We start from the raw sequence: 22,130 nt of genomic DNA on the forward strand, positions 1-22,130 counted from the left end.
CAGAGTTATCTTGCCTTTATTATTATCCCCTACACGCTGCTGGGCACACAGATATCTGCAGCAAGTGAATTAACCGCCAGAGTTATCCTGCTAGTACTATTATGTCCTAAAGGTTGCTGGGTATCCACAGATCTCTGCAGCAAGTGCATTAACCGCAAGAGTTATCTTGCCTTTAATATTTTCCCCTACAAGTTGCTAGGCACACAGATCTCTGCAGCAGGGGCATTAACCGCCAGAGTTATCTTGCTAGTACTATTATGCCCTAAAGGTTGCTGGGTATCCACAGATCTCTGCAGCAAGTGTATTAACCGCCAGAGTTATCTTGCCTTTATTATTATCCCCTACAAGTTACTAGACACACAGATCTCTGCAGCAAGTGCATTTACCCCCAGAGTTATCTTGCTAGTACTATTATGCCCTAAAGGTTGCTGGGTATCCACAGATCTCTACAGCAGGTGCATTAACCTCAAGAGTAATCTTGCCTTTATTATTATACCCTAAAAGTTGCTAGTTACACAGATCTCTGGAGCAAGTGCATTTACCGCCAGAGTTATATTGCTATTACTATTATGCCCTAAAGGATGCTGGGTATCCACGGATCTCTGCAGCAAGTGCATTAACCACCACAGTTATCTTGCCTTTATTATTATCCCCTACAAGTTGCTAGGCACACAGATTTCTGCCTTAAGTGCATTTACCCCCAGAGTTATCTTGCTGGTACTATCATGCCCTAAAAGTTGCTGGGTACACACAGATCCCTGCAGCAGGTGCATTAACTGCCAGAGTTATCTTGCCTTTATTATTATCCCTTACAAGTTACTAGACACACAGATCTCTGCAGCAAGTGCATTTACCCCCAGAGTTATCTTGCCTTTATTATTATCCCCTACACGCTGCTGGGCACACAGATTTCTGCAGCAAGTGCATTAACCGCCAGAGTTATCTTGCTAGTACTATTATGTCCTAAAGGTTGCTGGGTATCCACAGATCTCTGCAGCAAGTGCATTAACCGCCAGAGTTATCTTGCCTTCAATATTATACCCTACAAGTTGCTAGGCACACAGATCTGTGCAGCAGGGGTATTAACCGCCAGAGTTATCTTGCCAGAACTTTTATGCCCTAAAGGTTGCAGGGTATCCACAGATTTCTGCAGCAAGTGCATTCACCAACAGAGTTATCTTGCCTTTACTATTATCCCCTACAAGTTGTTGGGCACACAAATCTCTGCCGCAAGTGCATTAACCGCCAGAGTTATCTTGCCTTTATTATTATCCCCTACAAGTTGCTAGGCACACAGATCTCTGCAGCAAGTGCATTTACCCCCAGAGTTATCTTGCTAGTACTATTATGCCCTCAACGTTGCGGGGTACACACAGATCCCTGCAGCAGGTGCATTAACAGCCAGAGTTATCTTGCCAGGATTAGTATCGCCTAAAAGCTGCTGGGTACACACAGATCTCTGCAGCAAGTGCATGAAACGCCAGAGTTATCTTGTCTTTATTATTATCCCCTAAAACTTGCTGGGTACACACAGATCCCTGCAGCAGGTGCATTAACCGCCGGAGTAATCTTGCTTTTATTATTATCCAAACGTTGCTGGGCACACACATCTCTGCAGCGAGTGCATTAACCGCCAGACTTATCTTGTCTTTATGATTATCCCCTACAAGGTGCTGGGTAAACACAGATCTCTGCAGCAAGTGCATTAACCGCTATAGTTATCTTGCCAGAATTATTATCCGCTACATGTTGGTGGGTACAAACAGATCAGTGCAGCAGGTGCACCAACTGCCTGAGTCATCCTGTCTTTATTAATATCCCCTACAAGTTGCTGGGTACACACACATCCCTGCAGCAGGTACATTGACCGCCAGAGTTACCTTGTCTTAATTATTATCTCCTACAAGTTGCTAGGTACACAGATCTCTGCAGCAGGTGCATTAACCTCAAGATTAATCTTGCCTTTATTATTATCCCCTACAAGTTGCTCGACACACAGATCTCTGCAGCAAGTGCATTAACCACCAGAGTTATCTTGCCTTTAATATTATCCCCTACAAGTTGCTAGGCACACAGATCTCTGCAGCAGGGCCATAGTTATCTTGCTAGTACTATTATGCCCTAAAGGCTGCTGGGTATCCACAGATCTCTGCAGCAGGTGCATTAACCTCAAGATTAATCTTGCCTTTATTATTATCCCCTACAAGTTGCTCGACACACAGATCTCTGCAGCAAGTGCATTTACCCCCAGAGTTATCTTGCTAGTACTATTATGCCCTAAAGGTTGCTGGGTATCCACAGATCTCTGCAGCAAGTGCATTTACCCCCAGAGTTATCTTGCCTTTATTATTATACCCTACACGCTGCTGGGCACACAGATCTCTGCAGCAAGTGCATTAACCACCAGAGTTATCTTGCTAGTACTATTATGTACTAAAGGTTGCTGGGTATCCACAGATCTCTGCAGCAAGTGCATTAACCGCCAGAATTATTTTGCCTTTAATATTATCCCCTACAAGTTGCTAGGCACACAGATCTCTGCAGCAGGGGCATTAACCGCCAGAGTTATCTTGCTAGTACTATTATGCCCTAAAGGTTGCTGGGTATCCACAGCTCTCTGCAGCAAGTGCATTACCCTCCAGAGTTATCTTGCTTGTACTATTATGCCCTAAAGGTTGCTGGGTATCCACAGATCTCTGCAGCAGGTGCATTAACCTCAAGACTAATCTTGCCTTTATTACTATCCCCTAAAAGTTGCTAGTTACACAGATCTCTGGAGCAAGTGCATTAACTGCCATAGTTATCTTGCCTATATTATTATCCCCTACAAGTTACTAGACACACAGACTCTGCTTCAAGTTCATTTACCCCCAGAGTTATCTTGCTAGTACTATTATGCCCTAAAGGTTGCTGGGTATCCACAGATCTCTGCAGCAAGTGCATTAACCCCCAGAGTTATCTTGCCTTTACTATTATCCCCTACACGCTGCTGGACACACAGATCTCTGCAGCAAGTGCATTAACCGCCAGAATTATCTTGCTAGTACTATTATGTCCTAAAGGTTGCTGGGTATCCACAGATATCTGCAGCAAGTGCATTTACCCACAGAGTTATCTTGCCTTTATTATTATCCCCTACACGCTGCTGGGCACACAGATGTCTGCAGCAAGTGCATTAAACGCCAGAGGTATCTTGCCTTTAATATTATCCCCTACAAGTTGCTAGGCACCCAGATCTCTGCAGCAAGTGCATTTACCCCCAGAGTTATCTTGCTAGTACTATTATGCCCTAAAGGTTGCTGGGTATCCACAGATCTCTACAGCAAGTGCATTAACCTCAAGAGTAATCTTGCCTTTATTATTATCCCCTAAACGTTGCTAGTTACACAGATCTCTGGAGCAAGTGCATTTACCGCCAGAGTTATCTTGCTAGTACTATTATGCCCTAAAGGATGCTGGGTATCCACAGATCTCTGCAGCAAGTGCATTGACCACCAGAGTTATCTTGCCTTTATGATTATCCCCTAAAGTTGCTAGGCACACAGATCTCTGCAGCAAGTGCTTTACCCCCAGAGTTATCTTGCTAGTACTATTATGCCCTAAAGGTTGCTGGGTATCCACAGATCTCTGCAGCAAGTGCATTTACCCCCAGAGTTAACTTGCCTTTATTATTATCCCCTACACGCTGCTGGGCACACAGATTTCTGCAGCAAGTGCATTAACCGCCAGAGTTATCTTGCTAGTACTATTATGTCCTAAAGGTTGCTGGGTATCCACAGATCTCTGCAGCAGGTGCATTAACCGCCTGAGTTATCTTGCCTTTATTATTATCCCTTACAAGTTACTAGACACACAGATCTCTGCAGCAAGTGCATTTACCCCAGAGTTATATTGCTAGTACTATTATGCCCTAAAGGTTGCTGGGTATCCATAGATCTCTGCAGCAAGTGCATTTACCCCCAGAGTTATCTTGCCTTTATTATTATCCCCTACACGCTGCTGGGCACACAGATTTCTGCAGCAAGTGCATTAACCTTCAGAGTTATCTTGCCTTTAATATTATCCCCTACAAGTTGCTAGGCACACAGATCTGTGCAGCAGGGGCATTAACCGCCAGAGTTATTTTGCCTTTATTATTATCCCCTACAAGTTGCTAGGCACACAGATCTCTGTAGCACGTGCATTTACCCCCAGAGTTATTTTGCTAGTACTATTATGCCCTAAAGGTTGCAGGGTATCCACAGAAATCTGTAGCACATGCATTTACCCCCAGAGTTATCTTGCTAGTACTATTATGCCCTAAAGGTTGCTGGGTATCCACAGATCTCTGCAGCAAGTGCATTAACCGCCAGAGTAATCTTGCCTTTCTTATTATCCCCTACAAGTTGCTAGGCACACAGATCTCTGCTGCAAGTGCATTTACCCCCAGAGTTATCTTGCTAGTACTATCATGCCCTAAAAGTTGCTGTGTACACACAGATCCCTGCAGCAGGTGCATTATCTGCCAGAGTTATCTTGCCTATATTATTATCCCCTACAAGTTACTAGACACACAGATCTCTGCTGCAAGTGCATTTACCCCCAGAGGTATCTTGCTAGTACTATTATGCCCTAAAGGTTGCTCGGTATCCACAGATCTCTGCAGCAAGTCCATTTACCTCCAGAGTTATCTTGCCTTTATTATTATCCCCTACATGCTGCTGGGCACACTGATCTCTGCAGCAAGTGCATTAACCGCCATGGTTATCTTGCTAGTACTATTATGTCCTAAAGTTTGCTGGGTATCCACAGATCTCTGCAGCAAGTGCATTAACCGCCAGAGTTATCTTGCCTTTAATATTATCCCCTACAAGTTGCTAGGCACACAGATCTCTGCAGCAGGGGCATTAACCGCCAGAGTTATCTTGCTAGTACTATTATGCCCTAAAGGTTGCTGGGTATCCACAGATCTCTGCAGCAAGTGCATTAACCGCCAGAGTTATCTTGCCTTTATTATTATCCCCTACAAGTTACTAGACACACAGATCTCTGCAGCAAGTGCATTTACCCCCAGAGTTATCTTGCTAGTACTATTATGCCCTAAAGGTTGCTGGGTATCCACAGATCTCTACAGCAGGTGAATTAACCTCAAGAGTAATCTTGCCTTTATTATTATCCCCTAAAAGTTGCTAGTTACACAGATATGTGAGAACTTGGCCTGGTATATGATGTTCACTAGTTAAAGTGACCACCTTGTACCATGCCAAGCAACCCTTATGGTGTGGTTGTAAGTCAACCTTTTCGGACTAGCTGCCCTAGTGGTAGCGTAGGCTAAGCAGTCTTTGAAGCTAAACTCGTGATGCGTGTTAAGCAAGCTGTTTTACCAATAGTAACCCCCTTTTATACCAACGAAAGGACACCACACAGATATATATTCAAAATATATATGTATTTATTTCTCAAAGTAACCCCTAGTCTCTTTATGAGCACAGGAGCACAAATCGTCAAACAAGATTATCACAGAATACACAGAAGTTGCACTTTATATGGATAGGCCCTGGTGGCCACGCAAACCATATACTAAAATAGTGGTATAAGTACCACGAACAGAAAAGGGAAAAGGCCTAGGGCCTCTAGAATCGCTGGGCCTACACGGAGCTAACTTCAGTTAGTGACCAGGAGGTCCACAGGTTGCGTGTGCAGAGCAAATAGTCACACGCGTGCTCCCATAGGTTTCAATGGGTGCGTAAAAAGTACAAAGTTACTGCAAAGAGGATCTTCCGGATGGGCTAGGAACTCAAGATTTGGAACACAGGCACTAGAGATGTAATACTACACTTGGGCACAGGAGTGCCAGCTTTACCTCACCCACAGGAAGCGGGTGCATAGGCCTTGAAGTGCGTCGGGTTTCTTCTATCTGTTCCGTGGAGCCTGAAGACAAAGATGCTGCAGGCGACCGGCCCGGAGGAGATGCAGTGGATCCAAGGGTGGATCGGAGATGTTGAAGACCTGTAAGCAGAGGGGACAGTGTTCACAGTCACTAGCCAGTGACCAGCGTGGCACCAGGTGGGTACCAGGCGATGTCGGGTGCAAACAGGAAGAAAGGTGTAGCTTGTCTCTGCAGCCACGTGGTCCCTGAAGGTCGACGACGTCCAGGAGTCGAGTCACGAGCTGTCCCATGCAGGCTCTCGCTGTCGGCGGTGTCGGCGACTTGATCGAAGCAAACAAGCTTTGGCAAAAGCAATTGTTGTAGGAAAGGAAATAAGCTGATGGTTCTGACCAGCAAGGTCAGAGGAACTGCTCCTTTGGAGGGGAGCAAGGGCCAGTCTGGAGCAACCAGACCAGCGGTGTATTTCGTAGAGTTCATCGCCAAGATGGCCACTAGCCAGCGGGCCAGCAACCGGTTAGGCGCGTCGAGTGGCAAAATGCAGAAGGGCCCCACGCAGATCGTGGAGATGCTGGAGGGCTCACCTTTGGTGCAGATGCTGCTCGAGGGTTGGGCTTCTCAGATCCCAAAGCACAACTTGGAGGGAGCCTCGGTTGTTGCACTTGTCAGCTTGTCGAAGTCGTTCCAAGATGGCTGGCTCCACGTGTCTCGGTGCCTCCACGGGTCTCCTCTTTTCAGGGACTGTGGATCGGGCGGTGAGAGGTCTAGAGGTCCAGGTCTTGTCAGTCTCTGGGCTCGGGCTCCGGCGGGAGGCGGCGGCAAAGCAGACGTTGATTCGCTGGATGGTGCTTGCGTTAGCAAGGTGGTCACTCCCTGACCACAGGGGAGATTGGCTTCAGTCCTCTGTGCGGCAGAGCGTCGAAGTTCCCGTCGTCTTCTTAGTTTCAAGTTGATTCCAGGATGTGTGAAGTCTTAGGACACAGCTCCTACCTTTAAGCGGATTCTAGGGGCCGGACTACCTGCTAGGTCCCTCCCTAAGGGTGGGACCAGGAAGGGGGGTGGTTACACCCCCAATCCTTTGTCCAGCTCGCCCCAGGCCCGGGACTGGTGTGCCCCAGGACCGGTTTGAACTGGCATATGCCCCGAGGCTCCTTGTGAGCCACAGGCATGTGTGGTTTCTTTCAAGCCCTACCTGACCAATACACAAAATCCTGTCTGGGGTGGTGCACGCACCTCCCCTAGCAGGAAACCCTTTGTCCACACCTCCCAAGCTGGAAGGACTCCCAGCAGCAGGAGGGCAGACTTGTGTCTGTGGTGGCAGCATCCATTTTGTGGAGCTGAGGCTATGTCTGATTTTACCCGGGTTTCAGGTACTGTACATGTCGTGTCCCTCTAGAAGGGTGGAATGCTAACCCCGTCGCCAGAATTGGCGAGGGTTAGTATTCCAATTCGTATGACACCTTACTCGACATGTTTTGATAAAGCCAAACCAAAGATAGCATTTAACCGCGAGGTTCATAATGCACTTAAGAGTATATGGTATGACGATATCTGGAAACAGTAGAAGGAAGTTGTTCCGACCACTGCAGACAGGCTCAGCTCATGCCAGAGCACCATCTCACATGGAACCAAGCACTCTGCCTTCAGGATTGTTAAGGCCTGCCATAGGAGTGACTTATAGGTTACCAGGTGTCCCATTTAAGGTTAGGTATAGGTATACTACACCTAAGTAAGAGGTGGTTACACCAACTTACCCCAGCTGAGCGTTCAGCCAGTTGTGTCAAATTTGTTAGGCCAAGCCTGGGGTGGCATAATACATGCTTCAGCCCCTGGCAGGCCTTAGATACACCAATGCCCTGGGTACCTAGTGTACACTGGTACAGGGGCTGACAGGGTGATCCAACCAATTGGGTATGTACCTAGGGTACATGGAGTCCATTTTAAAGAGAGAGCAGATGGGCTGAGGTCCTGAATGGCAGGATCTCAGGCCAACTAAGTCGAACAACCAGCTAGACACTAGGCAAAAAATTTGGGGGTAACCATAGTCAGATATCCACCTTCCTACACACAGATCTCTGGAGCAAGTGCATTTACCGCCAGAGTTATCTTGCTAGTACTATTATGCCCTAAAGGATGCTGGGTATCCACAGATCTCTGCAGCAAGTGCATTAACCACCAGAGTTATCTTGTCTTTATTATTATCCCCTACAAGTTGCTAGGCACACAGATCTCTGCCGCAAGTGCATTTACCCCCAGAGTTATCTTGCTAGTACTATCATGCCCTAAAAGTAGCTGGGTACACACAGATCCCTGCAGCAAGTGCATTTACCCCCAGAGTTATCTTGCTAGTACTATTATGCCCTAAAGGTTGCTGGGTATCCACAGATCTCTGCAGCAAGTGCATTTACCCCCAGAGTTATCTTGCCTTTATTATTATCCCCTACACGCTGCTGGGCACACAGATCTCTGCAGCAAGTGCATTAACCGCCAGAGTTATCTTGCTAGTACTATTATGTCCTAAAGGTTGCCGGGTATCCACAGATCTCTGCAGCAAGTGCATTAACCGCCAGAGTTATCTTGCCTTTAATATTATCCCCTACAAGTTGCTAGGCACACAGATCTCTGCAGCAGGGGCATTAACCGCCATAGTTATCTTGCTAGTACTGTTATGCCCTAAAGGTTGCTGGGTATCCACAGATCTCTGCAGCAAGTGTATTAACCGCCAGAGTTATCTTGCCTTTATTATTATCCCCTACAAGTTACTAGACCCGCAGATCTCTGCAGCAAGTGCATTTACCCCCAGAGTTATCTTGCTAGTACTATTATGCCCTAAAGGTTGCTGGGTATCCACAGATCTCTTCAGCAGGTGCATTAACCTCAAGAGTAATCTTGCCTTTATTATTATCCCCTAAAAGTTGCTAGTTACACAGATCTCTGGAGCAAGTGCATTTACCGCCAGAGTTATCTTGCTAGTACTATTATGCCCTAAAGGATGCTGGGTATCCACAGATCTCTGCAGCAAGTGCATTAACCACCAGAGTTATCTTGCCTTTATTATTATCCCCTACAAGTTGCTAGGCACACAGATTTCTGCCTTAAGTGCATTTATCCCCAGAGTTATCTTGCTAGTACTATCATGCCCTAAAAGTTGCTGGGTACACACAGATCCCTGCAGCAGGTGCATTAACCGCCAGAGTTATCTTGCCCTTATTATTATCCCTTACAAGTTACTAGACACACAGATCTCTGCAGCAAGTGCATTTACCCCCAGAGTTATCTTGCTAGTACTATTATGCCCTAAAGGTTGCTGGGTATCCACAGATCTCTTCAGCAGGTGCATTAACCTCAAGAGTAATCTTGCCTTTATTATTATCCCCTAAAAGTTGCTAGTTACACAGATCTCTGGAGCAAGTGCATTTACCGCCAGAGTTATCTTGCTAGTACTATTATGCCCTAAAGGATGCTGGGTATCCACAGATCTCTGCAGCAAGTGCATTAACCACCCGAGTTATCTTGTCTTTATTATTATCCCCTACAAGTTGCTAGGCACACAGATCTCTGCCGCAAGTGCATTTACCCCCAGAGTTATCTTGCTAGTACTATCATGCCCTAAAAGTTGCTGGGTACACACAGATCCCTGCAGCAAGTGCATTTACCCCCAGAGTTATCTTGCTAGTACTATTATGCCCTAAAGGTTGCTGGGTATCCACAGATCTCTGCAGCAAGTGCATTTACCCCCAGAGTTATCTTGCCTTTATTATTATCCCCTACACGCTGCTGGGCACACAGATCTCTGCAGCAAGTGCATTAACCGCCAGAGTTATCTTGCTAGTACTATTATGTCCTAAAGGTTGCCGGGTATCCACAGATCTCTGCAGCAAGTGCATTAACCGCCAGAGTTATCTTGCCTTTAATATTATCCCCTACAAGTTGCTAGGCACACAGATCTCTGCAGCAGGGGCATTAACCGCCATAGTTATCTTGCTAGTACTGTTATGCCCTAAAGGTTGCTGGGTATCCACAGATCTCTGCAGCAAGTGTATTAACCGCCAGAGTTATCTTGCCTTTATTATTATCCCCTACAAGTTACTAGACCCGCAGATCTCTGCAGCAAGTGCATTTACCCCCAGAGTTATCTTGCTAGTACTATTATGCCCTAAAGGTTGCTGGGTATCCACAGATCTCTTCAGCAGGTGCATTAACCTCAAGAGTAATCTTGCCTTTATTATTATCCCCTAAAAGTTGCTAGTTACACAGATCTCTGGAGCAAGTGCATTTACCGCCAGAGTTATCTTGCTAGTACTATTATGCCCTAAAGGATGCTGGGTATCCACAGATCTCTGCAGCAAGTGCATTAACCACCAGAGTTATCTTGCCTTTATTATTATCCCCTACAAGTTGCTAGGCACACAGATTTCTGCCTTAAGTGCATTTATCCCCAGAGTTATCTTGCTAGTACTATCATGCCCTAAAAGTTGCTGGGTACACACAGATCCCTGCAGCAGGTGCATTAACCGCCAGAGTTATCTTGCCTTTATTATTATCCCTTACAAGTTACTAGACACACAGATCTCTGCAGCAAGCGCATTTACCCCCAGAGTTATCTTGCTAGTACTATTATGCCCTAACGGTTGCTGGGTATCCACAGATCTCTTCAGCAGGTGCATTAACCTCAAGAGTAATCTTGCCTTTATTATTATCCCCTAAAAGTTGCTAGTTACACAGATCTCTGGAGCAAGTGCATTTACCGCCAGAGTTATCTTGCTAGTACTATTATGCCCTAAAGGATGCTGGGTATCCACAGATCTCTGCAGCAAGTGCATTAACCACCCGAGTTATCTTGTCTTTATTATTATCCCCTACAAGTTGCTAGGCACACAGATCTCTGCCGCAAGTGCATTTACCCCCAGAGTTATCTTGCTAGTACTATCATGCCCTAAAAGTTGCTGGGTACACACAGATCCCTGCAGCAAGTGCATTTACCCCCAGAGTTATCTTGCCTTTATTATTATCCCCTACACGCTGCTGGGCACACAGATCTCTGCAGCAAGTGCATTAACCGCCAGAGTTATCTTGCTAGTACTATTATGTCCTAAAGGTTGCCGGGTATCCACAGATCTCTGCAGCAAGTGCATTAACCGCCAGAGTTATCTTGCCTTTAATATTATCCCCTACAAGTTGCTAGGCACACAGATCTCTGCAGCAGGGTCATTAACCGCCATAGTTATCTTGCTAGTACTGTTATGCCCTAAAGGTTGCTGGGTATCCACAGATCTCTGCAGCAAGTGTATTAACTGCCAGAGTTATCTTGCCTTTATTATTATCCCCTACAAGTTACTAGACCCGCAGATCTCTGCAGCAAGTGCATTTACCCCCAGAGTTATCTTGCTAGTACTATTATGCCCTAAAGGTTGCTGGGTATCCACAGATCTCTTCAGCAGGTGCATTAACCTCAAGAGTAATCTTGCCTTTATTATTATCCCCTAAAAGTTGCTAGTTACACAGATCTCTGGAGCAAGTGCATTTACCGCCAGAGTTATCTTGCTAGTACTATTATGCCCTAAAGGATGCTGGGTATCCACAGATCTCTGCAGCAAGTGCATTAACCACCAGAGTTATCTTGCCTTTATTATTATCCCCTACAAGTTGCTAGGCACACAGATTTCTGCCTTAAGTGCATTTATCCCCAGAGTTATCTTGCTAGTACTATCATGCCCTAAAAGTTGCTGGGTACACACAGATCCCTGCAGCAGGTGCATTAACCGCCAGAGTTATCTTGCCTTTATTATTATCCCTTACAAGTTACTAGACACACAGATCTCTGCAGCAAGTGCATTTACCCCCAGAGTTATCTTGCTAGTACTATTATGCCCTAAAGGTTGCTGGGTATCCACAGATCTCTGCAGCAAGTGCATTTACCCCCAGAGTTATCTTGCCTTTATTATTATCCCCTACACGCTGCTGGGCACACAGATTTCTGAAGCAAGTGCATTAACCGCCAGAGTTATCTTGCTAGTACTATTATGTCCTAAAGGTTGCTGGGTATCCACAGATCTCTGCAGCAAGTGTATTAACCGCCAAAGTTATCTTGCCTTTATTATTATCCCCTACAAGTTGATAGGCACACAGATCTCTGTAGCACGTGCATTTACCCCCAGAGTTATCTTGCTAGTACTATTATGCCCTAAAGTTTGCAGGGTATCCACAGATTTCTGCAGCAAGTGCATTAACCAACAGAGTTATCTTGCCTTTACTATTATCCCCTACAAGTTGTTGGGCACACAAATCTCTGCAGCAAGTGCATTAACCGCCAGAGTTAACTTGCTAGTACTATTATGCCCTAAAGGTTGCTGGGTATCCACAGATCTCTCCAGCAAGTGCATTAACCGCCAAATTTATCTTGCTACAACTATTATGCCCTAAAGGTTGCTGGGTATCCACAGTTCTCTGCAGCAAGTGCATTAACCGCCAGAGTAATCTTGCCTTTATTATTATCCCCTACAAGGTGCTAGGCACACAGATCTCTGCAGCAAGTGCATTAACCACCAGAGTTACCTTGCCTTTATTATTATCCCCTACAAGTTGCTGGGTACAAACAGATCCCTGCAGCAGGTGCATTAACTGCCAGAGTTACCTTGTACTTATTATTATCCACTACAAGTTGCTGGGTACACACAGATCTCTGCAGTAAGTGCATTGACAGCCAGAGTTATCTTGCCAGAATTATTATCCCCTACAAGTTGCTGGGTACACACTGATCACTGCAGCAGGTGCACTAATCACCAGAGTTATCTTGTCTTTATTATTATCCCCTAAAAGTTGCTGGGTACACACAGATCCCTTCAGCAGGGCCATTAACCGCCAGAGTTATCTTGCCTTTATTATTATCCCCTACAAATTGCTGGGTACACACAGATCTCTGCAGCAAGTGCATTAACCGCCAGAGTTACCTTGCCTTTATTATTATCCCCTACAAGTTGCTAGGCACACAGATCTCTTCAACAAGTGCATTAACCACCAGAGTTATCTTGCTAGTACTATTATGCCCTTAAGGTTGCTGGGCACACAGATCTCTGCAGCTAGTGCATTAACCGCCAGAGTTATCTTGCTAGTACTATTATGCCCTAAAGGTTGCTGGGTATTCACAGATCTCTGCAGCAAGTGCATTTACCCCCAGAGTTATCTTGCTAGTACTATTATGCCCTAAAGGTTGCTGGGTATCCACAGATCTCTGCAGCAAGTGCATTAACCGCCAGAGTTATCTTACTAGTACTAATATACCCTAAAGGTTGATGGGTATCCAAAGATCTCTGCAGCAAGTGCATTAACCACCAGAGTTATCTTGCTAGTACTATTATGCCCTAAAGGTTGATGGGTATCCACAGATCCCTGCAGCAAGTGCATTAACCGCCAGAATTATCTTGCCTTTATTATTATCCCCTACAAGTTGCTAGGCACACAGATCTCTGCAGCAAGTGCATTTACCACCAGACTTATCTTGCTAGTACTATTAAGCCCTTAAGGTTGCTGGGTATCCACAGATCTCTGCAGCAAGTGCATTAACCTCCAGAGTTATCTTGCCTTTATTATTATCCCCTAAACGTTGCTAGGCACACAGGTCTCTGCAGGAAGTGCATTTACCCCCAGAGTTATCTTGCTAGTACTGTTATGCCCTAAGGGTTGCTGGGTACCCACAGATCTCTGCAGCAAGTGCATTAACCACCAGAGTCATCTTGCCTTCCTTATTATCCCCTAAAAGTTGCTTGTCACACAGATCTCTGGAGCAAGTGCATTAACCGCCAGAGTTATCTTGCCTTTATTATTATCCCCTACAAGTTGCTAGACACACAGGTCTCTGCAGCAAGTGCATTTACCCCCAGAGTTATCTTGCTAGTACTATTATGCACCAATTGTTGCTGGGTATCCACAGATTTCTGCAGCAAGTGTATTTACCCCCAGAGTTATCTTGCTAGTACTATTATGCCCTAAAGGTTGCTTGGTATCCACAGATCTCTGCAGCCAGTGCATTAACCGCCAGAATTATCTTGCCTTTCTTATTATCCCCTACAAGTTGCTAGGCACACAGGTCTCTGCAGCAAGTGCATTTACTCCCAGAGTTATCTTGCTAGTACTATTATGCTCTAAAGGTTGCTGGGTATCCACAGTTCTCTGCAGCAAGTGCATTAAACGCCAGAGTAATCTTGCCTTTATTATTATCCCCTACAAGTTGCTAGGCACACAGATCTCTGCAGCAAGTGCATTAACCGCCAGAGTTACCTTGCCTTTATTATTATCCCCTACAAGTTGCTAGGCACACAGATCTCTGCAGCAAGTGCATTAACCGCCAGAGTTACCTTGCCTTTATTATTATCCCCTACAAGTTGCTGGGTACAAACAGATCCCTGCAGCAGGTGCATTAACTGCCAGAGTTACCTTGTACTTATTTTTTCTGCTACAAGTTGCTGGGTACACACAGATCTCTGCAGTAAGTGGATTGACAGCCAGAGTTATCTTGCCAGAATTATTATCCCCTACAAGTTGCTGGGTACACACTGAGCACTGCAGCAGGTGCACTAATCGCCAGAGTTATCTTGTCTTTATTATTATCCCCTAAAAGTTGCTGGGTACACACAGATCCCTGCAGCAGGGCCATTAACCGCCAGAGTTATCTTGCCTTTATTATTATCCCCTACAAGTTGCTAGGCACACAGATCTCTGCAGCAAGTGCATTAACCACCAGAGTTATCTTGCTAGTACTATTATGCTCTAAAGGTTGCTGGGCACACAGATCTCTGCAGCTAGTGCATTAACCGCCATAGTTATCTTGCTAGTACTATTATGCCCTAAAGGTTGCTTGGTATCCACAGATCTCTGCAGCAAGTGCATTACGCGCCAGAATTATCTTGCCTTTATTATTATCCCCTACAAGTTGCTAGGCACACAGGTCTCTGCAGCAAGTGCATTTACTCCCAGAGTTATCTTGCTAGTACTATTATGCTCTAAAGGTTGCTGGGTATCCACAAATCTCTGCAGCAAGTGCATTAACCGCCAGAGTTGCCTTGTCTTTATTATTATCCCCTACAAGTTGTTGGGCACACAGAGCTCTGCAGCAAGTGCATTAACCTCCAAAGTTATCTTGCTAGTACTATTATACCCTAAATGTTGTTGGGCACACACATCTCTGCAGCAGGTGCCCGAACCCCAGGAGATATTTTAAAACGCAGCCTCTTTGTGATGAGTTAAGTAAACCTAGAGCAGATTTATGTCACATTTGCCCTTGTTACCTTTTTTGTGGCTGTGTTTTGAAAACATAGCCGTTGATTGCCAGACTCCGCCCCTCGTGACTCTGCCCCTTGCGACTCTGCTCCTTGCGACTCTGCCCCTTGCTCCCTTCCACGCCTTGACCCTCATTTATGGGGTCACGGAGTATTATTTTCTGATCCTAGCTCTGTGCGTTGAGCTGTTTCACCAGCAGTCATTGGGATAAAGGCACTGCAGGGCATGCTCAGCCTTTAATCTTTGCTGGGTCGATAAGAGAGCAGTTTACATAGGAGGCTGTCTTGGGGTTTCTGCCCCTTCCCCTGCTCGAGCAGATGTGGGGAGCCTTCTGTGATACATCAATGGCCCCCACCATCCGCGTTGAAGGGTTGGGGTTATATTGTTGAAGGGGCGTGGTTATAGGGCTGAATGGGTGTGGTTCTATCGTCGAAGGGGCGTGCTTATAGCGTTGAACGTGCGTGGTTATGCGGCGTCATCAAAGCCTTAATCTGTCGAATCGAGAACTGACCCCCGTTAAAGATGGTGAAAGGCGAGGGGGGCCGGTGGGGGCAGTGTATCTGCTGGGGAGGGGGGAGTGACACTATGGGGGTGGGGGCACCTTCAATGAGCTCAGTGAGAGGTGTTTTCTCTCCTTCCTCACCCACCAGAGACTCAGTGTTTTTGGGAACAGGGATGAGTGACGCTGCGCCGCAGACCCCCACCCACCTCCCTGAGGTTCTTGTTTGACTCTCTGCTGCCCCCTTCAGGCTCTCTCATTCGTTACTTCTCCGGCCCCTTCTTGCCCCCCCCATTTTATTTGTAAGAGTCACATGCACTATAGAGGGGAGGTGCGTGGGGGGGCCAGTGTGTGTGTGGGGGGCGCGCTCTCCTCTCTGACCCCCACTGTCCCTCTCTCCCCCCAGGCTCGCACTCCCTCCGGTATTTCGAGTCCACCCTCTCGGGGCCCCTCCCCGGGGTCCCCTGGTACTCCACAGTGGGGTATGTGGATGACGTCCCCATCTCCAGTTACACCAGTGAGAGCCGCAGAGAGGAGCCCCGGGCCCCCTGGATGGAGAGGATCACTGCCGAGGACCCCCAGTACTGGGAGAGGGAGACGGAGATCAGCAGAGGGAACGAGCAGGTGTCCAAGGCTGATGTGAGGACCGTGATGGACCGAGTCAACCAGACCGGGGGTGAGTGACACCAGTGGGGAGGGGCAACTACAGGGGGGCGGCGGGAGGGTGACAAACATGTGGGAGTTGAGAGGAGGTTGGAAGAAGGACACGGGGGAGGGGGGCCGAGCTGCACTGATGTATGGCTGTGATTGAGCTTTACTTGAAGGGGTGGAGATCCAGGAAGAGGGGGTGAGAGGTCAGAGGGGGGGCAGTGTTTGGGGGGCGAGTGACCCGGAAGGGGGTGACAGGCGCCACAGAAGCTGTGATTGGTGTTTATGTGGGGGGGCATCCAAGGGCCTCACTGTTCCTCGCTCCTACTGGGGGGGATGGGGCATCCAAGGGCCTCACTGTTCCTCGGTCCTAATGGGGGGGGCATCCAAGGGCCTCACTGTTCCTCGCTCCTAATGGGTGTGAGAAAGTGCCATCTTTCTTGCATGGTATGCCCCCACTTTTTGCTGAATTGCTGAATGTACTTTGAGTGTGCTCTGGACTCCTGCCAATCAGGCGCCCAGGGCCTATGTTCCTTCCCTAAAAACCTAAAACCCAAATTGGAAAACCCTGGCCAAATGTCAGCCCCTGGTAAAAGGTACCCTAGGTACCCGGGGCCTTGTGACCAGGGAAGGCCTCTAAGGGCTGCAGCACTTTTTGTGCCACTCTTAGAGGCCCTGTACCCTAACACACACTACCCTTGCAAGCTGAGTGTCTGGGTACAAGACAAAACAAAGAGTTGACATGGCACACATCCCTGTGTGCAATGCCCACGACCTACACTGCCCTGGCATACATCAGCCACCCCTCTAGCTGGGTGCCCTATGCCAATGGTGTGGGCACAGGAGCAGGAGCCCTGTGCCCCTACAGTACGCAGGTCCATTCCTGGGCACTGTAAGTGCAGTGCTGCCATTTAAGAGTACATGGTGCTGAGAGCTCGTCAAACACGAACGCCACAGCAGCATAATGGCAACACTGAAGACTGAGAAGTTTGGTATCAACTAAGCCTGGGCAGTGAACTACGCTGCGCTCGCGGAGCTTGTGAAGTTTAGGTAACTTCGCGATTCGCGTAGATCGCGAAGTTGCAGATTGCTACGCAATCTACCGCGTAGCGTAGTAGTTTTGCTTCCTCGTGCACTCAATATTCATTCTCGCGCGCGCGGTAACGTCTTACCGTGATTCTGCATTCGCCAACTCGCTTTTCTGTCCGTTCGGGTGCGCCACGACATTTGTAATATGGCCTCCCGATCCCGCGAGAGTGTGCGAACGCGAACACGTCATTCGGACGCACGAGCTGACTTCTGGCGGCTGTCTTGGTAAGATCGCGATCCCGAACATGCACAAACTACAATCTGGCGAAGGATATCTCTCGAGCTTCATAAAACCTTCTCGAAAATGATCATTTTGCTCAGAAAAACTCCTCCGATTGTGATTTGGCTGCTGTATTCTTTTGTGCAAGGAGTCCTTTATTTTTTTTTACTCTTTTTTTCAAGAGGAAGGAAGTGCCCCTGAGTCTCCAACTTCCTGTTTCTGTCCAGCAGGCTCCTCCCAGTGCTTTGTCCATGTGCTGTTCACTTTCATTTGGATTTGGAGATGGAAGGATCACTTTTTGTGTGAGTCTGCTGCATCATACCATTGGATTGGATTTATTTGAGGACTTTTTGATTTGAGATTTAATTTTACAAGTAAGTTGGAGAATTGGTGTACATGTTTGTTTCATTGGGGCTTGTTTGTACCTACATTTTTCTGGGATTTTCATTGTTTTTAAAAATTATTGTTGTGGGTGGCCTGTACTTTCAATAGGGGCCTAGTTGGTTTTCTTTGCAATTTCAGCCAGTAGGGTACCTATGGGTCCATGTTTCTGTGGTGTCTGTTGAATTTAAACATCATGTAGGGCATGGATGGCATAGGATTGAAATGCTAAATGTGGCTGTGGTGTATTTCACTGTTTGTGTGTGTGTGTGTGTTAAATACCTTTGTTGGATGTGTGGGCTTGATGTGTAACTTCTTTACAATTCTTTTGTAGCCCTGTTGATTTTCATTTTTGTATTAAAGCTGTGTTGTTTAGCAGGCCTCCTTTGTCCGGTCATATATAGGCCTGCTTCCGTTGGCCTATTGTGACTGTGAGTGCTCATGTGGCTTGTGGCAATTTTGTGGTGGTAGTTTAGTAGTGTGTGCTTCATTTTCCATAAAGGCCTGCATTTCTTTTCTTTGTTCCCCTTGGCTTATGCTTGTTGTGTCCTGACCATGTGTGTGGCGGCCATTTTGTGAAGGCAGGCATTGTGCTTTTGCCATAGGCTTACATTGTCTGTCTTCCATTTCTTGTTGTGGGTGGGTAGCGGCCATTTTGTGGAGCCATCCAAGCAGTGTGCTTGCTTTTGCCATTCTGTTCCAAGCTTGTGGCCTAGTCTGTCTGAATTTTAACACCATGGATGGCTTTGGATTGAATTGCAAAAGGTGTTTTTTGGGGTGGAATTGCAGTTTTTGAGTGTGTGTTAAATAAATAGGGCTTTTCAGCCAGTAGGTAACCCTAGGAATTCAGCTCGCGTACTTTTGGCAACTCTGCACAGCGCGACAATGCGGACTTACAGTTATTGTCATTTTCCCGCTCTCAATATGCGTGTTCGCGCACGCGAGAACGACTTTTTGTACAGTTCGCGATGCCGAACACGCAGAATTTGCAATCTGGCAAACAATATCTCGCAAGCAACATAAAACCTTCTCGAAAACGCTGATTTTGTGCATTTTGCTAAAAAAACTCCTCAGGTTGTCATTTTGCTGTAGTTTTGTAGCACGGAGTCACTTTTATTTTAAACAAAATATATTTTAAGGAGAGGAAGTAAGTTCCACAGAGACTCCAACTTCCTGTTCCTGTCCTTTGTATTCACTTATTTGTTATTATTGTGGTGGGTGGTGGCCATTTTGTGAAGGCAGGCATTGTGCTTTTGCAATAGGCCTGCATTGTCTGTCTTGTATTCCTGACCTTTTCTTGTTTTTATGAGTGGCCTGGCCATGTGGTGGCAGTCATTTTGTGGTACCAGCCACTGTGCTTTTTCCATAGGCCTCCAAGCTTGTGGCCTAGTCTGCCAGTAGGCCCAGGGGTACTACTCATCAATCATCATGGGTACATGGAAGTTAAACAACTGTTTTTGTGTTGTGCGTTGAATTTCAACATCATGTATGGCTTTGGATTGAATTGCAAAATGCGGGCTTTACTTTTTTTCTGGGGTATATTTCACTTTTTGGGTGTTGTAAATAAATGCTTTTTTTTGTGTATATGTTCGTTGTTGTTGCTCCCTGATGCTGCATCCATCCCATGTGATGCACACATTTTTATTTAGGGCAAACAGGCTACACTACATTTATGTTTTTGTTCTTTGCTATTCTTATTCTTCCTGAGTGTACACAGTACAGTAGTACACCAGGAGCCCTGGCCTTGTCAGTTGTTGTTCACTGACTTAATACAATTTAATTATTGTGACCACCCACCACACACTAAGAAGTTATATATTATATTAGTTTGATTGTACTATCTTTTGACTGATGTTCTTCTGGCTTTTTTGCTTTTAGGTGCACAAAAGACGGAGGAGGTGTGTCATCATCGCCCGTTGTGGTGCCAGACCGACGTCCTGCTGCTGTACACGACGTGACGTGTGAGTGACCTGACCAGCCATGTCTGCAACTTGTGCAACTGAGTGCTGTTTTGACATCTGAAGAAGATGCCCCCAAAGAAAGCAGGTAGCAGGTCCTCCGGTACCAAGAAAGTTGCCATGGAGAAGAAGGAACAGAAGAAGAAGGAAGTGTCATTTAAGTCTGGTGTGCCTCCCAAAACCTTTTTTGGGACACCAAAAATGACGCCTGCAGCAGCGGTGTCCGGGGTCCAAGCTGGGGTCAGCACCTCCGCATCAGTGGGCCCAACCCACCAACCCAGGCCCAAGCAGATGAGTGTGGAAGAGGTAGCCAGCCTAATGGTGGAAAGCAGTGATGCTGAGCCTGAACTAAACTTATCACTATCTCAAAGTAGTACACAATCAACGCAGGAGGGAACACAGCAGATAAGTGGTCAACAACAACAGCCGCAACCACTGCCCGCAATAGTAGCTGTTGTTCTTCCCGAAGTAGGGGCAGTTCAGGAAATTGAGCCTCATGCAGAGAAAGAAGAGGAAGCCACTCCTACAGTAGTTCCATTGTCTTCCAAATCCCCAGCAAGGAAAAGGAGGGTTAGTACATCAAGTTATTTTCCAAGCCCCCCTTCTGATGATCTAGATGCCACTTGGAAGCCACAAACTGAGTCTGAGAGGGAAACACGTCACAAGAGCAGGCATGGGAAAAGGAAGGTTCCAGAAAGCCTTACACTTATGGAGGTTGATGTAGAAGAGCAGGATGATGATGATGATGATGAGCCAGTCATCATGAACATCACTCCCGGCCCAGAGGAGATGGAGACCAACATTTTTCCACTATCTAAAATGGCTGCGAGGGATGTAGGACGCATACCTCCAACACAGGTAACACCAACACGACCTCCAGCTTCCATATTTACATTAGCAAAGGGCCGGCAGCGTCCTACATCCAGCACAAGTGTTGCAGCGTGGAATCCAAAATCCTCCCTTCGTCACAGACCAAATATCTCACTAACGCATTCAATTAATACATTCATTGGTGGGGCCCATAACACCAACATTCACACACCATTGGTCTGTTCTTTCCGAGAGATGAATGTTCCAAACGCTGACCTGAAAGGAATACCTTTTGACCTAAAAGAAAATATATTTACATAACTATCATATACCTAGACTTTTAGATATTCCTTCCATGTAATCGATAGATCTAATTTAGTTGTTGGTAGGGTGAATTCCCAATCTTCTAAGTTACCTTTAGATCTCAAACATGCTTTAAGAAGAAACGACCCAACTCGTTCTGTCATTAATCATTAATAAACTTTATCTTAATTAATGCAAATTATAATGAACCGTTTATTCAAATCACAGATCACCATATTTCCCTATTCTGGCTAGTTGTCGTCCTCTAAGTCAATCAAGTCGTCCTGCAGCACGCTACAGTCCTATAGATTGGGTTGAGACCATGAGCGCATGCCAGTCAATCTATGCCCATTAGATCGAAGATTTCAGTTCATCAGGAAATCAGGCAGCAATTCAGTCCATCAAAGATTCAGGGAAACAGCTGTCCTGCAGTGTCACCGTCCTCTCCATCAGCAAAACGTCAGGGAAAAAGAAAAAGAGCGCGGAACTCCCTATTCTATTGCCCTTTTATAATAAAATCAATGAAAAATTGTAACAAATATCAGTTTTAGATGGATCTCATTGGTGGGTTTGGGGTCGGTCGGTGAAGTTCCCACATAGTTCATAAAGTTAGGTCATCGCGCTTGCTTGTTCCGGTTTTTAAAGACAGTCTATTGTTCTTTGCCTCCTGGCATCTCTCCCAGTATGTCCTTGGTTAGAACAGTTTGGCTGGGGTCAGGACGAAGCCACTGTTGCACACTGTAGCGCAGGCGCACTTCACCCAAAACCTCGTGGAGTGTTGTCAGTCACGTCGAGTCAAAGGAGCGGCCATCTTTATGAAGGCCCAAATGGTCAACTTAAGTAAAACAAACACAAAGAATAATTAAAACATAGAAATGGCTAATAAAATGTTAAACCCTCATGTGTATGTAATTATCTAGCATAATAGCAACATTCAAAGCGTTTATACTCACCCAGTGATGACATCTGGTGCAACTTACAATTACATCACAAAAGCAACTTATAACATGCAATATTCTAATTTTCTAATATTAATATGCATACATATTTTAGTTTACGAATTATTTTGGCCATGCAAAT

At 46.2% G+C, this 22,130-nt stretch overlaps 1 protein-coding gene across 1 annotated transcript in view; it reads left to right on the top strand.

Moving 5' to 3' along the window:
- LOC146869740 (uncharacterized) overlaps window positions 1-22,130 on the top strand; it is a 507,514-nt gene that overhangs the window by 151,128 nt on the left and 334,256 nt on the right. Inside the window, exon 2 of the mRNA XM_085640288.1 lies at window positions 16,048-16,317. Within this exon, the coding sequence (XP_085496414.1) occupies window positions 16,048-16,317 (270 nt within the window). The remainder of the gene's footprint in view (window positions 1-16,047; window positions 16,318-22,130) is intronic.

This window comes from Triturus cristatus, chromosome 1_1, assembly GCF_964204655.1.
Source record: "Triturus cristatus chromosome 1_1, aTriCri1.1, whole genome shotgun sequence".
In the NCBI taxonomy this organism is placed as follows: domain Eukaryota; kingdom Metazoa; phylum Chordata; class Amphibia; order Caudata; family Salamandridae; genus Triturus; species Triturus cristatus.